We start from the raw sequence: 17,167 nt of genomic DNA on the forward strand, positions 1-17,167 counted from the left end.
TCTGCAAGGACGTTGCCCAGGGGACGCCCAGATGTTTTTGATGTTTTACCATCCTTGTGGGAGGCTTCTCTCATGTCCCTGCATGGAGCTGGAGCTGATAGAGGGAGCTCTCCCCGGATAGGATTCGAACCTGGTAGCCTTCAGGTCAGCAACCCAACCTTCAAGTCATGAGGCTTTTATCCCCTAGGCCACCAGGGGCTCCATTATTATTATTATTATTATTATTATTATTATTATTATTATTATTATTATTATTATTGGTATTGTTACATTTATTATTTTACTCTATTATTATTAAAAGGATACATAAGCACATTTACATTGAAGAAGATGAGAATAATGATTTAATCAGAGTTGGACAGTCATATCTTAAATTACAGTTTGATGTAAAGTTTCAAAAACATTTAAACTACTGATGCCTCAATTAATGTAATTTTATTGGTATCTCGGCTTATACTGGAGTCAATGTTTTCCCAGTTTTTTTGTGGAAAATTAGGTACCTCGTCTTATATTCGGGTCGGCTTATACTCGAGTATATACGATACTTAAAATTTGCTAAGTATGTCATAGAGCAGGCATGGGCAAACTTAGGCCCTCGGGTGTTTTGGATGAAAACTCCACAACTGGAGGGCCAAAGTCTGCCCATGCTCGGTATATAGATTAAAGCACAAGATGCTCTCTATTTGCAGATCAAGTATTTAACAAATGTAAAACAAAAGAAAAAGTCATTGGGATGGAAGAGGAAAGTAAGGGACCAACAAATAAGTTAGGCACCAGTTCATGAATGTACATGGTATCATCTCCTCTAGATAAGTAGGAACAAATGTAAAGGAAAGTCATATTGTTTATTCCTTTTTTTGTAACTTCCCAGAGGCAGTGAGCTAGTAATTATATGCCACAGGGTGTCACATGAGATGGACTTTTCATTAGTACTTTCTCTCTTTTCCAGCAAACATAGTCAAAAGCCAGGAATGATGGAATTTCTAGTCCAACAATTTGTAAAAGGCCACATTTCTGCAGCATCTACGGATGACTCCAAGGAAGATAAGGCACTCATATGCACTTCTTTCCTTGGATGTAGGATTCACTTCTAAAAACCTTATTCAATAGCAGGAATTCCCAAAAGAAGAAGAAAAGAGAGAGAGCTGCTTGCTTCAGTGTTGAAAGTGAAAATGTATGCACTTATATACATAAATTTTTGCAGATACATTTTGCATCTCATTTAAGAGGAATATAATTTTTTCTGGGAGAAGAACAAATCCGTTTTTGCTTTCTAGGTAAGCTCAATTACCAGGCAAGACAGAGACACATGACTGAGAGCACGCCTAAGAAGAAGCATGCATTGCACTCAGTGTGGCGCTGATTAAAGGGGCTTGCATTTGCAAAAATGAATTTCCTTGAACTGTCAACAGGCTGGCATTTGGTGGCTGCATTACCACTATAAGGGCTGACCTACTTTTTTTGTACAACTTTATCTGCCACTTTGTAGTTTCCTTCCCTGCTGATCAGTTTGAAATTATTTCTTCAGTGACTACTCCAAGACAATATGCGTGGCAATTAGGATAAGCAAGCTAAGCATGGCAAGGGATGAGAGGCCAGCTCAAACAAATTCTGAAGGGAGGCAATTACTTTAATAGGTCAATCTAAAAATCCACAAGAGGAATCCAGGCTTTCAAGTCCTTCTGCTCCTTTTCTCTATCATCATCATCATCATCATCATCATCATCATCATCATCATCATCTTCATCACTTGAGTGAGGGACCACATCTCCTCCTACCGGTCCAAATGATCCCTTAGATCACCTTCTCTCGGTCTCACCACTGTCACAATTGTGGTTGGTGGGAGCGAAAGAGAGGGTCTTCTAGTTCTCTTCCCAGGATGTGTGATCAGTCCCCTCCTTGTTGGCCTTTCACTTACAAATTAAAGCCTTTTTATGGAACCAGGACTTTTCTGATGACTTGTAATAGGCAACCACTAGAGAGCTACTGATAATATCCATCTTCAAACACTGTGGAAGTCCCTTCCTGGTGGGATTAGATCGGCCCCTTCCCTCCTGTCATTTTGCTAACTTGGCTTTGGGAGCAAGCATTTGGCCCAGCATAATTATCTGTGCAATGTAGTTGGAATTGACTTTGGATTGATGAATATAGAATCATAGAATCATAGAATAGTGGAGTTGGAAGAGACCTCATGGGCCATCCAGTCCAACCCCCCGCTAAGAAGCAGGAAATCGCATTCAAAGCACCCCCCGACAGATGGCCATCCAGCCTCTGCTCAAAAGCCTCCAAAGAAGGAGCCTCCACCACAGTCCGGGAGAGAGAGTTCCACTGCTGAACAGCTCTCACAGTTCTTCCTGATGTTCAGGTGGAATCTCCTTTCCTGTAGTTTGAAGCCATTGTTCCGTGTCCTAGTCTGCAGGGCAGCAGAAAACAAGCTTGCTCCCTCCTCCCTATGGCTTCCCTTCACGTATTTGTACATGGCTATCATGTCTCCTCTCAGCCTTCTCTTCTGCAGGCTAAACATGCCCAGCTCTTTAAGCCGCTCCTCATAGGGCTTGTTCTCCAGACCCTTAATCATTTTAGTTGCCCTCCTCTGGACGCTTTCCAGCTTGTCAACATCTCCCTTCAACTGCGGTGCCCAAAATTGGACACAGTATTCCAGGTGTGGTCTGACCAAGGCAGAATAGAGGGGGAGCATGACTTCCCTGGATCTAGACGCTATTCCCCTATTGATGCAGGCCAGAATCCCATTGGCTTTTTTAGCAGCCGCATCACATTGTTGGCTCATGTTTAACTTGTTGTCCACGAGGACTCCAAGGTCTTTTTCGCACACACTGCTGTCAAGCCAGGCGTCCCCCATTCTGTATCTTTGATTTCCATTTTTTTCTGCCGAAGTGAAGTATCTTGCATTTGTCCCTGTTGAACTTCATTTTGTTAGTTTCGGCCCATCTCTCTAGTCTGTCAAGATCATTTTGAATTCTGCTCCTGTCTTCTGGAGTGTTGGCTATCCTTCCCAGTTTGGTGTCATCTGCAAACTTGATGATCGTGCCTTCTAACCCTTCGTCTAAGTCGTTTATAAACATGTTGAACAGAACTGGGCCCAGGATGGAGCCCTGCGGCTCTCCACTTGTCACTTCTTTCCAAGATGAAGACGATGCATTGGTGAGCACCCTTTGGGTTCGTTTGCTTAGCCAATTACAGGTCCACCTAACCGTAGTTTTGTCTAGCCCACATTTTACTAGTTTGTTTGCCAGAAGGTCGTGGGGGACTTTGTCGAAGGCCTTACTGAAATCCAGGTAGGCTACATCCACGGATTATCTAGCTTTGGATCTATGCAGAATAGTTGTCATATGTTGTTTTAAATTGTTGTTTAATTGCTTTTAAATGTTGTTGTTGTCCGGGCATGAAATAATGCCACTCATGTAAGCCGCCCTAAGTCCCCTTCGGGGCGAGAAGCGCGAGATATAAATGTCGTAAATAAATAATAAACGTTCGGACTTGGCAATGTTGTTACACGGTCCAATGGAAATAATGTTTTTAGGATCTTAGTACAATTTGTTTTATGGATAACCTCAGTGGCCAGAGGTTCAGGGATTTTTTTTAAATGATATATGTCGTAATTTATTGATTTGTTATATATGCTTTATGTAGTGTGCAATTTGTGCATTTGGTTTGTGGTTTTTTTAATGTATATGATATGTAATTTCTGTTTTTAACTATTGTATGCCACTTTGAATCCCACTCATGGGAGAAAAGTGGGATAAAAATAAATAAATGAATTATCATGGGGCTGGGTGCAGCTTGTTAAGTAGCCAGATGCAATAAATCACTATGACAAAGAGGTCATGAGTTTGAGGCCAGCCCGTGTCTGACTGAGCACCCGACTATTAAAAAAAAAGCCTCTGCTTGTTGTTGACCTAAGCAACTGAAATATAGTTGCAGCTATCAAGTAGGAATTTAGGTACCGCTTTGCGGGGAGGCTAATTTAACTAATTTACGGCACCATAAAAATCGTCCAGCAGCCGTTTGGAATGAGGAAGTATCCATCAAGATGCCACAGTGGATGATGAAGCAGCTGCTCCCGCTGTGGCCGGAATCGAGCATACCCTCAGGAAGCTGAAGAAGGTTAAATTGCCTCTGCGTCTGTCTGCGTCTGTCTGCGTATGTCTCTATGTTCATATGGTATTGAATGTTTGCCATGTATGTGTACATTGTGATCCGTCCTGAGTCCCCTTCAGGGTGAGAAGGGCGGAATATAATACTGTAAATCAATCATCATCATCATTATTTGTATTCCACTTTTCTCCTCCAATTGAGACTCACAATAACTTACAATTTAAAAAGAACTGTACAACTGAAAATATTCAGAAAATGAACATTAAAACAGACTTAGCATATTCACATAAAACAAATCCAAGCCTTCAGTTAAAAGAAGAAAATGCAATTAAGATACCTAAAAAGCTATTAAAAACAGTTCAGGTTTAAACAATACTGCACTCTCTAGTCCCTTTAAAAAACTGATTTATAATAGCCTGATGGGATATAAAAAGGGTGTTTTGCCTCCTGATGGAAGGACAGCAAGGAAGGTGTCCTTTCGACCTTCAGAGAAGCGAGTTCAAGAGTCAAATTTTCTGAACACTTTAAAAAGGCTATTCATCAGGACAGATAGCACAAACATTGACTGGATGGATTTTGGAAATGTTTTCAAAAGCTGACACCTACATTTTATTTGCTTTTACAAAGTTCAAGCAACAGCAATGGGAATAGATATACAGAATGGGAAAACAGGTTTCTATTTTGTCAGATCTATTCTATTTTTTATAGGCCTTCCATGTTTTACCAGCTTCATGAGTGTTATATTGCAAAATAGTTCAGGAGAGAAAAGAAAATATTGGAGAAGAAGTGGTAAATTATTATGAAAAATGAGTTTGTTTCTGCATCTTTCCAACAATCAAAGGCAAACTTTGATTGCATTATATAAAGACAGTCATATTTTATCCAGTATAAAATCCGGCAAAGGATCTTAATGCAAGGAGTGGATTAGTAAGATTTCTGTGAAACTTTAAATCAACCTCCCACATATCTATATAACAGAAACCTCCCACAGCCCTCCCTTCTGAACATCTTTCGATTTCCCTTTCCACGGATGTCACTCTGTTACCTCTTTGCCATGTTATGCTGGTTGGATCAATATCCAGCCTCACAAATTTGTTGATCTCGTCATTCGTCAAAGCCTCTGGGTCTGTTTTCTTAATATGCAGCCTCTGAGAATGAAAGGAAGAGACTTGAACAGAGGAGAATAACAAGGAAATGAGCAATTACAGAGCCTTTAAGGAAAAATTATAGGAGAAAATGGGAGAGAGGGGAAAAAAGTAAGGGGTTTGCAAGAAAAACTGGGTGACAGCTAGCTTGTTGCAACCAACAAAGCTTCTCCAGTAACTGGTCTTGATCTATAAACACTCTAAATGCCTCGGGGGCAAAATATCTGAAGCTGCCTCTTCCCATTTGAGCCAACACAAAATCTAAGATCCTCAGCAGAAGCCCTGATTATGGTGATGAAGTGTTTTGACTGTATTGTGCTCTGCCTCAAACAATAAGGAGAGGTGGATAACAAATAAATTTTATTATTAGTAGTAGTATTAATATTGTTATTGTTGTTGTTTTTTAAAAAAATTAACATATATAGAAATAGAATACAACGAAAGAGTGAGAACAATTATTGAATAGAAAGTGAAGGAAAAAAAGAAAAAAGGAGAAGTAGTGAAGAAGGGAGGAGAGAGAACTATAAAAAAAGACGAGAGGAAAAATATATAAAAAGAAAAACCATAAGAAATAGTGAAAAATAAAAAAAAATAGAAAAAAAAAAGATAATGGTGACCAAAAGGAAAAAAAATGGTCTTGACTTCCTTCCAGTCCTTTGCGGTTGTTGTTGTTGTTGTTGTTATTATTATAGAGTCCCTGGTGGGGCAATGGATTAAACCCTTGTGCCAGCAGGACTGCTGACTGAAAGGTTGGAGGTTCAAATCCGGGAAGCGGGGTGAGCTCCCATCTGTCAGCTCCAGCTCCTCATGCGGGGACATGAGGGAAGCTTCTCACAAGATAGTAAAACATCCATGCATCTCTTGGGCAACGTCCTTGCAGATGGTCAGTTCTCTCACACTAGAAGCAACTTGCAAGTCGCTCCTGACATACTCTTATACGATAACAACAACAACAACAACAATATAGAAGGTTCTCTCAGACAGCACAAGGGCAGGATTCGGACTTGAACTTCAGCTAGTACCTCTACTGATCCTGCTTGCTTGGAGAACTGTGGTCAAACAAGATCTCTACAACTGAGTATGGAAATTTGTCCTATTTCTCCATTGAAAAAGATATAAATTAAGAGTGGTAAAGGAGATTCTAATTTTAGGTTCTGTGGCCCAAATCTCAGGGGAGTAGTGTGGAATAGATTTTCTGAGGGCAAGGTTTAGATTTATCTCTACAGAAAGGGATTGGTACTCTTGACTGTACTTCCCAACATATTAGACATTCAAGACTGCAGGTTGCATACAAGAAGCTTTCTGCGTGTGAACATGTGTGTACCAGAGACAGATCTCTGAATAGAGAGAAACGCAGGAAAGAGGCCAAAGCTCACCTGCAGCCGCTGGATCTGGACATCAGAAAACGTCCTCACTCCATTGATGGAAGGAACCAAGCGAGCATAGAGGGCCTTCAAAAGCAAGAGAGATGATTCACAACTTCAGGTCACCAAGGAAGTCTCACTTAAATGGATGGTATACAAGACACCTTTCCTTTGAGAGGAAGGGACTGAGTTCATGTTATTACCTGATCTGTCTGTGTTGCTTCGTGGAAGATCCGGGCATCAATGGCAGCGGCAACCAGGTTATTGGCAGCAGTAATGGCATGGATGTCACCCGTGAGATGAAGATTAAACTACGGAGGAGAAGGTGAGGAGTATTTAAACAGTCACTTCCAATTCCTTGGCTAAAATCTCATCAAATCCCCAAATATGACTATGTGACATAGAGAGAAAGAGAGACATAGAGAGAAAAATCTTAATAGCGAATATCCTGGAGGCAAAAAAGGAGAACTGCTCTGTAATTTGTGAGAGACAAGCAACTTCTTTAATAGAAACTAGCTGTGGCAAAGTATGGTGGTATGGGAAATAAAGTATTGAGGAATTGGTGGTAGTTAAGGTAAAGGGTAAAGGTTTTCCCCTGACATTAAGTCTATTATAAATGGGTTATATAGCTGTGTGGAAGGGCCTTGAGTCTACACTGACATATAATCCAGTTAAAATCAGATAATCTGTATTTTATAGGCAGTGTGGAAGAGGCCTAAGTGAGGCCTAACTCTGCCTGTCCCCTGGGCTGAGTGGGTTGCAAGGAGACCAAGTGGGCGGAGCTTAGCCTTCTAACTGGCAGCAATTGGATAAAAACAATTATTCCTCTCCCTCTAATTAGGACTTTATTTTTCTGTTCTTTTTATTGTATGAACGTAGAGGCATGGATGAGGCATTGTGCTGCCAAGTTTAGTGTTTCTGGGATGTGTAGTTTTGTTGTTTTTTCCTAGGCCGAAATTTCATTACCCTTTTATATATCTATATAGAAGAAGGTAAGACAAGAAAAGATAGAAAAGAGAAAGAAAGAAATCCTTCCTCACAATGATACAATTTTGCAGAGCTTCCTGTAGTTAAAACAAAAATCAGCACAGAGAAATTTTTTTTGCCCAATCTAAGATTTCCCAGGATTGTACAAGGCCCCATATTTCTGTACCCTGCAATGCAAACCTGGCCCTTTCCCCAAAACTGTATCCTAAACTGACTATCTCAGGGTGCTTCTAGAAGTATGGCTATTTAAGGGTAAGAAAGATGTCTATTTTAGAAGAGAACTCTCCATTTTCAGAATTTTTCCTTCCCAAAGGGACCTCAAAGAGGCACTTCATGTAGGAGTTTGCATAATTCCCACCCGTGATCTCACATCTTTTATTTTCAACAGTGGCAACCCACTCACAAACCTGAAGTTTACAACCTTCCCTTGATGCTTCTCTGAAGTGCTTGGTATTCAGAGGGATACTTTCCTCTGAACATGGACATTTACCTATCATTTACTATCTATTTACATGTATCATGTATATTCTAGTTTTTTTACAACGAGCGGAGGACATCTCCATATGTCAATTGTGACGAAACCAGATCCCTTAGATCCCTGGTCACTTTTAGATGTGTTGGACTACAGCTCCCAACATCCCCAGTGGTCATGCTGGTGAGGCATAATTGGACTTGTAATCCAACATGATTGCAGGATGTGAGATTGCAAAAAGCCGCTCTACAACAACAAAGCCATGCCTTAAAGCCACAACGTCCAGAACAAATCTTTAAGGCGTAATCAAATAAAATCAATGTGAATATTACCTCCTCCATAGGAATAACCTGAGCATAACCACCTCCAGCAGCACCACCTATAAAACGACAGAGAGCACCAGGGATTTAAACCATCATATTTCAAATACTTAATAGCCTGAGCATCTTGTTAAGTAAAAAGTGGGATTTGTTTTTTTAAAAACCAAATTTCCTTAGTGAGCTCAGTGACAAACAAGAGATTTACTCCACAAATCTTTTGCATCCTATTAACAGAAATAGGAGTAGATTATATATTTTACTATACTTATATAAGCTACTTTATGAAATAGCAGAAAATTTTATTTAAATGATGGGTATGGATGAAACAACCCTTCCAGAGCTCTGTAGTATTGGCGTTATGCATTCAGGGACATAAATGCATAGCATAAGAAGCAATTTATTAAGCACAAGTTCAATGTATAACAAAAAGTCTTATTTAACACATTTAAATTTTGATTGGTCCTAATTGACTAACTCTAATGCAACATTGCTCTCTCATATTCCTAACAGCACAAATGCCACTCACAGTAGACTTGTAAAAATCTAATTAAAAGACTCAGCCAAACACAAGTCACTCCCAATATTGTAAGCTTTCACCTCCTCCCAAGAGATCCCATATCTTAATTGTGGTTACTAAACATTGCATATGTAAGCATATCTCACCTTAAATTTTCTAATTAACACAACATTTTCCAACCACCAATACATAACATCCTAATACTATTCTACCAAGCTGAAACAAGGGCACACCATTTCTTCTCATCTTCTTTCTCTCAACCCCAACTTCAAATCTTGAATGTATTCTAGTCTGTTGGGGAATGTTTTGCATATATGTATGGCGCTGTGAGAATGGGAAATTAATGCATCCAGTTCTACTAATGGAAGTAATTCAATCAGTGAGACTACTCTGTTAGATCCTGAACCCTGGACACCTGAAGATGTCAGGGATCAAACCTGACTCTGCATGCAAAACAAGTCATTCCTCTACATCACGACTCCTCGCTTGCCTTTTAATGCCAAGTTTTTGACTTTGTTTGTTACCTCAATTTGCTTCTGACACAAAAATAAAGATAAATACCTTTAATTCCAAACGTAGGTCCTTGGGAAGGTTGCCGAACACAGGCGAATGCATTCTGACCAAGGTAAGCTCCCAGGGCTTGAACAAGCCCTACCGTCGTAGTGCTCTTCCCTTCTCCCAAGGGTGTGGGTGTTATACTGTATTTAAAAAGAAAGAAAGGGCATAGCAATTTTGGTGAAATCCACATTCTTAAAAAGCAAAGTGATTATGCTATAAACAAGATATTTCCTAACACAGTGATACTCAAAGTGTTCCATGGATCTGTGGCAGTCCATTGGCTGCCGGTCCATAGCAAGTGTCCAGGAAAGAATAAAACAATGCCAGTGGGCAGAAACATGTTGCTACTCCCTGGGCACATAGAGAGGAAAACTGCCAGGCCATCATATCAGACAGATTAAGAATCACTGTTGTAATATATATATCCCAACGACCAATATTTTGGGGGGCACAACAAACTCTATGGAGTGACTAGAAAGTCTGGAGGCCAATTCTCTGACCTTTGCAGGCCACATGGACTAACAAAAATGACAAAAGTAAACAAATCAGGCAGATTGCAAACCTCAAGGGGCTGGAATTCCACTTCTAGATTTGCTAAATGAAGATTTAGTGAACAAGATTTAGTGGTTTATTTAGTGGAGGTTTGAAGGGTAGACATTTGATAATTACATCAGGAAAAAACAGGGATTGCAACCGCATGCTCCCCAAGCTCTTGGGAAGTCTAACTGATATATTGAGAAACCTTGAAGCAGGAATGTGAGCTTTTGTATTCCTGCCAGGATTTCAGACAAAGCAAAGTTTCCCCATCTCCAAGATATAGAAAATAAAATAAAGCGAGTAAGGTAAAGGTAAAGGTTTCCCCCTGACATCAAGTCCAATTGTATCCAACTCTGGGGGTTGGTGCTCATCTCCATTTCTAAGCCAAAGAGCCGGCGTTGTCCGTAGACACCTCTTAGGTCATGTGGCCAGCATTACTGAATGGAGCACCATTACCTTCCCGCAGAAGCGGTGCCTATTGATCTACTCACATTTGAATGTTTTCGAATTGCTAGGTTGGCAGAAGCTGGGGCTAACAGAAGGAAATCACCCTGCTCCCCAGAACTGATCCAGTCAAAATAGAGCAAGATAGCCAATTTTCAGAAAAGAGTTGTGTTTTCTTTTCTTTCACTTGTTTTTTCTAAAAATAAAATTATTCATGCTTTTGAAAGGGGGAAAGCCTCATAAAACAACATTCAGAAGGTTGGATGTGTTCAGAAGGTTGTATATTGCCAAGGGCAGTGGTTCGCAACCTTTGGTCTTACAGGGTTTGGATGTCAACTTCCAGAAGCCACAGCCAGCTTAGCCAACTGTCAGAGATTCTGGGAGCTAAAGTCCAAAACACCTGGACTAAAGGTTGCCAAACACTCTTCTAAGGATACGATTCCCCATCTTTTAATCCTAGCGCTTTCTTTCAGATTCAGAGGGAATCAAGAGAGATCCAAAGACTACACAGAATGTCTTCAAGGACTGCATGTGCTCTATGGGGTGGAAAATTTCCTTACTCGCAACAAAAAAGTTATGGCACTAAATGCTTTCATTAGCCAAGTTTTATTACTGGGTTGCAACCTCCTCCCAAGTTAATCCAGCTCTAAGCTATTTACTGGGATCAGAGAAAGTACTGAGACAACCTACCCGGTTACCACAACATATTTGCCATCCGGTTGGTCCTTGAGGCGCCGTAATGTTGACAGTGAAATTTTAGCTTTGCATTCACCATAGAACTCCACTTCGTCTGAGAATAAGCCTATTTCTTTAGCCAGGTGGCCAATGGGCTTGGGAATGCATGACCGCGATACTTCAATATCACTGAAAATGAACAAAGAGCAAGTGGTGAAGATAGCTGGGAGAAGGGTAAAGGACATTTTCTGTCTAATGTTGGGAAAAAACTCTGTATGCTGTAATCACACTTGGCACTGGGAAAACGTAAGTCCAGAATGGTCTTTTTAAGCATCCACATTAAATAATTACAGTACTATGATTCCACATGACCCTATGACTCTATGAATTGCTACGGCTGCAAACTGGAAATCAGAACAAAAGAAAATTGGATGGACCAATGATATGATTTTAATGGAAAATTTTTAACCCCTGTGCTACTATTTCTGTGTTTTTTAAACTTTAAAAAGGGTACTTTTAATTTTTAAATTAATTTTTCAATACACAACAGATATGCGGGATACTAGATGTTTTTTGTCATGTCAGAAGAACTTACTGCAAGTCGCTTCTGGGGTGAAAAAATTGGCTGTCTACAGAGACATTGCTCAGAGGATGCCTGGATGCGTTAGTTGGGAGGCTTCTCTCATGTCCCCACAAGCTGGAGCTTACAGATGGGAGCTTATTATGTCTCAAGGATTTGAAACAGCAACCTTCAGGTCAGCAACCCAACCTTCAGATCAGAAGTTCAGCCAGCACAAGGGTTTAACCCACTGCGCCAGTGTGGCTCCCTTGGATACTGGATGATCCCACTCAAGTCAGAATACCAAACAAAGTATCTTCCATTTATATCTTATCATAATATGAAATTCCAGTAGCATATGCAACTCTGCAAAGTTTCCTTCCACAATAAAACTCGAAATAAACTATGAAGCAATTATGGAATAACCTTGGAATACACCATGAAGTTTTTTTTTTTAGCCTGCCACATGGGCAAAACAAGCCAGAATGCTGGCCTTATAATCAATCAACCATAAAAATAAAATTCTGGGCAAAAAGAACAAACCTTCCATCCATGAGACAAAATAGAACACTAGGGTCTATAAATGCAAGTGTATTTTGCAATTGTATGTGTGTGTATATATATATATATGTGTGTGTGTGTGTGTTTACATCTATATATCTTATCTACAATATATCCAGTGCTGTGAGCTCATCAGGCCCAAATCTACTCCAATGCTTTTTTCTTTTGCAAAATCCGAATCAATTGCAACTGCCCAGCCAACAGCAACGTACAGCCAGACATTTTTGTTCATAACCGTATCTTGTATCACATTTGTACAACTACAACATGCAGATACAAGCAAGAATAAGGACAGAATAATAAATAACATTCGATTTCCACCCACAATCTTTTCAATTCAGCTGTTACCTTGGAACAGGAGATCTAGGGCACAGCTGATTATATTGGATATTCCACTTGCCGGGCTGATACTTTTCCAAGAAACGTTGGGCACTTTCCACTGTGCTCTAAATTGATATTTTAAAACAAAAGAAACATAAGAGAAATTGATCACAAAAATCAGTCTGGCATGTTAATCAATACACTATTATATTGTCTTGTTTTGCAGTCTGAGGCATTTTGGGAACATATTTTGATTGCTTTGCTTTTTAAGAAAAACTGCTGCTGCTTTCCATTTTTTGGAGGCAGCTTGATGTAAGCAGCTAAAATACTGTGCTCAAATCAAGGAGACAAGGAATAGAATTAATGCAGTTTGACAATACTGTAATTGACATGGCTCAGTGCTATGGAATCATGGGAGCTCTAGCTTGACTGGATCTTCTCTAAAGAAGAATGTTGATACCACACAAACTACAACTCCCATGATTCCACTGAGCCATAGCAATTACAGTGGTGTCAAACTGATTCTATAGTGTAAATCAGGCATGGGCAAACTTCAGCTCTCTTTCCAGGGTTTTTGGACTTCAACCCCCACAATTCCCAACAACTGGTAGACTGTTAGGAATTGTGGGAGTTAAAGTACAAAACACCTGGAGGGCCAAGTTTGCCCATGCCTGATCTACATTGTAGAATCAATGCAGTTTGATACCACTTTCACTGCCATGGCTCCATACTACAGACACCTGGGAGTTGTAGTTCAGTGAGGAGTTGTAGTTCACTCTTTGATTACAACTCCCTGGATCCCATGGCACTCATCCATGACACTTGACATGGTCCAAAGTGGCATTTATTCTACAGTGTAAATGCACCCTCAATGCATAAGTGTATGCAGTAGTTCTCATATTTGTATTTTGGTGCTGCACTAAATCTCTTTGGCTGAGAATTTTAAATACCCTTCCCTAAACTGCAACTCCCAGGATGTTTTTACAACAGTAAAAAAGGAATCATGTAGTGAAAAGATACCCGGATACTGGAGTATTGTGTGGCTTCCTACCGGCTGTTAGGAATTGTGGGAGTTGAAGTCCAAAACACCTGGAGGGCCCAAGTTTGCCCATGCCTGGTGTAGATGCACCCCTGGATTCAAAGTAATACTCCCACTATGATCTATACTATTTCCGTTTCATATGGAGTACTGCATTCAGCACCTCGTTTTAAAAAGAATACAGACAAGTGCAGAGAAGGACAACGAGGATGATAAGAAGTATGGAGAACAAGATATACGAGGGTTATCCAGAAAGTAGATTAAGTTTTGGAATTAAAAATGAATAAAGTATAGGAGAAAACATTTACCATATGCAGTTGAAAGCCACACCCAAATACTACTTCTCAACATAGTCGCCATTCAAATCTAGGCACTTATCATAGCGATGAATGAGCTTGGCAACTCCTTCCCCACAAAACTCTGCCGCTTGCATCCTCAACCAGCCGGTCACCCCTTCCTGCAGCTGCGCATCATCGCCAAAATGCTGCGTTGACGATGCAAGCAGCAGAGTTTTGTGGGGAAGGAGTTGCCAAACTCATTCATCGCTATGTTAAGTGCCTAGATTTGAATGGCACTATGTTGAGAAGTGGTATTTGGGTGTGGCTTTCAACTGCATATGGTAAATGTTTTCTCCTATACTTTGTTCATTTTAAATTCCAAAACGTAATCTACTTTCTGGATAACCCTCGTATGAGGAGAGATGAAAGACCTGGACATGTTCAACTGGATGAGGGGCAGAATGAGGGGTGGCATGAATGCGTTCTTTGAATACTTCAAGGACTGTTCCATTAAAGCGGGAGCAGGCCTGTTCTCTGTATCCCCAGAAAACAGAAGTTGTAGAAAAGAATACTTCAATTGAACATTAGAATAAACTTCTTGACAGTAAGAAAGGTTGAGCAATGGAACCAACTGCCTAGAGAGGTGTTATGGCTGTCTTCTCATCTTTGGATGTCTTCAAAAAGATAATGGATAGCTATCCACTGGGGATACTTTAGCTGGAAATCCTGTATTGGGTGCAGAGTTCAGCCTGATGGCCATAGGATACTTTCCAGCTCTACAATTCCATGAAAAGGGGAGAAACGGTGCGCACACAAACCTGCATCAACATGGCCACCGTCATTGGTCCGACACCGCCAGGCACGGGCGTGATGAAAGAGGCCCTTTCCTTTGCCGCGCTGTAAGCCACATCTCCCACGACCCTTTTCCCACTGGCTTTGGTGCTGTCTGCAAGAGAGAGATAAGAAGGGGATGGAGGGAAGATGAAACTCATTCGGCTCAAGCCAATAGGAGGAAGGGGAACAAAATACCCAGAAGATGAGGATTATACTTCAATAGCAAAACACACAGAAAACAATCTCTTAGCTTCACTAAGGCGACATAATAGATTACTTGGATTTCTTCTCTTTAGAGTTTTTCTTTGCTAAAATTGTACTGTTGAAAAGCTGTCAAATAAACACCATTTACTCGGATGAGGGGTGAGCAATGCCTCTCGAGGATATTAGCGCTTTCTAAAAGCACAGAGTTTGCTTAAATTCTTGCAGGCTTCTCGCTGCTTTTAAGAGGATGGTATAAGCTCTTCTTTAAGCACCGTCAGGCAGCAAAATCTTGGGATTTGTGAGGGAAAGAAGCTAGGGTCTAATGAATAATTCTGCATTTAATGCTAAGAAAGCAGTGATACTTCTTGCTTCAGTCAAACTGCAGGCATAGGTAATAGGATTCCCTGATTTCTACGGTCTAAAGATAAACGGACCTATCAAAGCAACACTAACATAAAGGAAACTCTAGCTAAGGGTATCATATGCTCCATCATATGTTGCTGGGTTATAAGGATGAGCATCTCTCACCACTGACTATGTTGGCTAGGGCTGCTGGGAGTTGCAGTCCAGAATTATCCAATGGTCTGCATGATTCATAAGCTGTGTTGAATAATCACTTGGAAAATAAGTACTTTTCTGAAATGTAAGGGCAGGAGAGCATTGACCAAACACCCTCTTTGTTGTGCTTATTCCTTAGGAAAATCAAGCAGTGAAGGTGTGATATTCTAGTCTGCTAATGAAATTAGTGTTTGTAAACATTATTTTCGAGTGAATTCAACACCAGAGGAGTCACATCAGCCGGGCTGTGGCGCAGGCTGTTGAGCAACCAGCTGCAACAAATCACTCTGACCAAGAGGTCATGAGTTCGAGGCCAGCTCGGAGCCCCGTGTTTGTCTTGTCTTTGTTCTATGTTAAGGCATTGAATGTTTGCCTTATATGTGTAATGTGATCCGCCCTGAGTCCCCTTCGGGGTGAGAAGGGCGGAATATAAATACTGTAAATAAATAAAATAAATGGTTGCCTTCAAAGGAGTGTTGAGTCCATGGAAGCAGAATCCATGGATACAATGAGTTAACTATATATATATATATTTACATAGAGGTTGGAGCTTTTTAGGTTCTGCTCCACTTTTGTTCCCAGATGTTATTGAACAACAACTCCCACCACTTTTGATTATCTGCCATGTGGTCTGTGGATGATGGGAATTGCAACCAAACAGCATTTGTGGCTCTGAGATTGCAGAAACGTTAAGGGACATTATGAAGTCAGACATCATATCCACAAGCTTTGAAACTAAATACAAAACCCACTCTCCTGACTAAACAGAACGAATTGCAGCCTTCCAGATGCTACTGTATCACAACTCTCATCAGTTCTAGTCATGATGCCTAATGATGAGGAATATAGGAGTTGTAGTCCAGCATCTGGAGGATCACATAAAATGATATGGAGAGGCAGGTTTGGCTTATAAACCTTGAGTTTGACAGATGTGCCCTAACCGATATAATCAAGGTATAAATGCTCAGTTATAATCTGCTACAAAAAAGTAACTTTTTTCAATCTCTGTTCCAACCACTGCTCAAATTAGTCACCATGAAAAATCCAAAACATCAGCTTTTCATCCTATACATGTGTGTGCACAAACATAAACATCCAAAGCCACGCAAAATGCCTAGAGAGGAAAACTTAGAAATACTGGAGACATTTCCCTCTCCTTTCTAGATGGTATCAAGCAGTCACTATTGAAATGTACTACTCATGTCCTATTAAAAATAATTACAAAATACAGCTAACATCATACTTAATTGGATACCACATAATCCATTCCATGCAAAAAATTGTATTTGCTGTATTTATTTTTTAAAAATGTCTTTGATGCCAACATTGGTTTATATTCTGTTGCTGCCTCAATCACCCACACAAAACAACGACTCATTCTTGAAGCTATTAAATTACTGTCTCTTCTTTTGAAGTTTCAGATAAATAGTCTGTGTCTCCATAGCAGCGGTAGCTCTTGTCGCCAGCAAACTGAAGACAGGATTTGGTAACCCAACTTATCTACAGGCTTTACTTATTCCCAAGCATTATTTATTTATTTACAGTATTTATATTCCGCCGTTCTCACCCCGAAGGGGACTCAGGGCGGATCACATTGTACACATATAAGGCAAACATTCAATGCCATATAACATAGAACAGAGACAGAGACAGACGCAGAGGCAATTTAAACCTTCTC

At 40.3% G+C, this 17,167-nt stretch overlaps 1 protein-coding gene across 1 annotated transcript in view; it reads right to left on the reverse strand.

Moving 5' to 3' along the window:
* The window catches only part of mthfd1 (methylenetetrahydrofolate dehydrogenase, cyclohydrolase and formyltetrahydrofolate synthetase 1), a 114,574-nt gene that overhangs the window by 56,331 nt on the left and 41,076 nt on the right, over positions 1–17,167 (reverse strand). Inside the window, exons 9-16 of the mRNA XM_062968573.1 lie at positions 14,712–14,839; positions 12,604–12,701; positions 11,151–11,324; positions 9,483–9,619; positions 8,417–8,463; positions 6,829–6,936; positions 6,638–6,712; positions 5,162–5,264 (exon numbers count right to left, since the gene is read on the reverse strand). Of these exons, the coding sequence (XP_062824643.1) occupies positions 5,162–5,264; positions 6,638–6,712; positions 6,829–6,936; positions 8,417–8,463; positions 9,483–9,619; positions 11,151–11,324; positions 12,604–12,701; positions 14,712–14,839 (870 nt within the window). The remainder of the gene's footprint in view (positions 1–5,161; positions 5,265–6,637; positions 6,713–6,828; positions 6,937–8,416; positions 8,464–9,482; positions 9,620–11,150; positions 11,325–12,603; positions 12,702–14,711; positions 14,840–17,167) is intronic.

This window comes from Anolis carolinensis, chromosome 1 (genome assembly GCF_035594765.1).
Source record: "Anolis carolinensis isolate JA03-04 chromosome 1, rAnoCar3.1.pri, whole genome shotgun sequence".
In the NCBI taxonomy this organism is placed as follows: domain Eukaryota; kingdom Metazoa; phylum Chordata; class Lepidosauria; order Squamata; family Dactyloidae; genus Anolis; species Anolis carolinensis.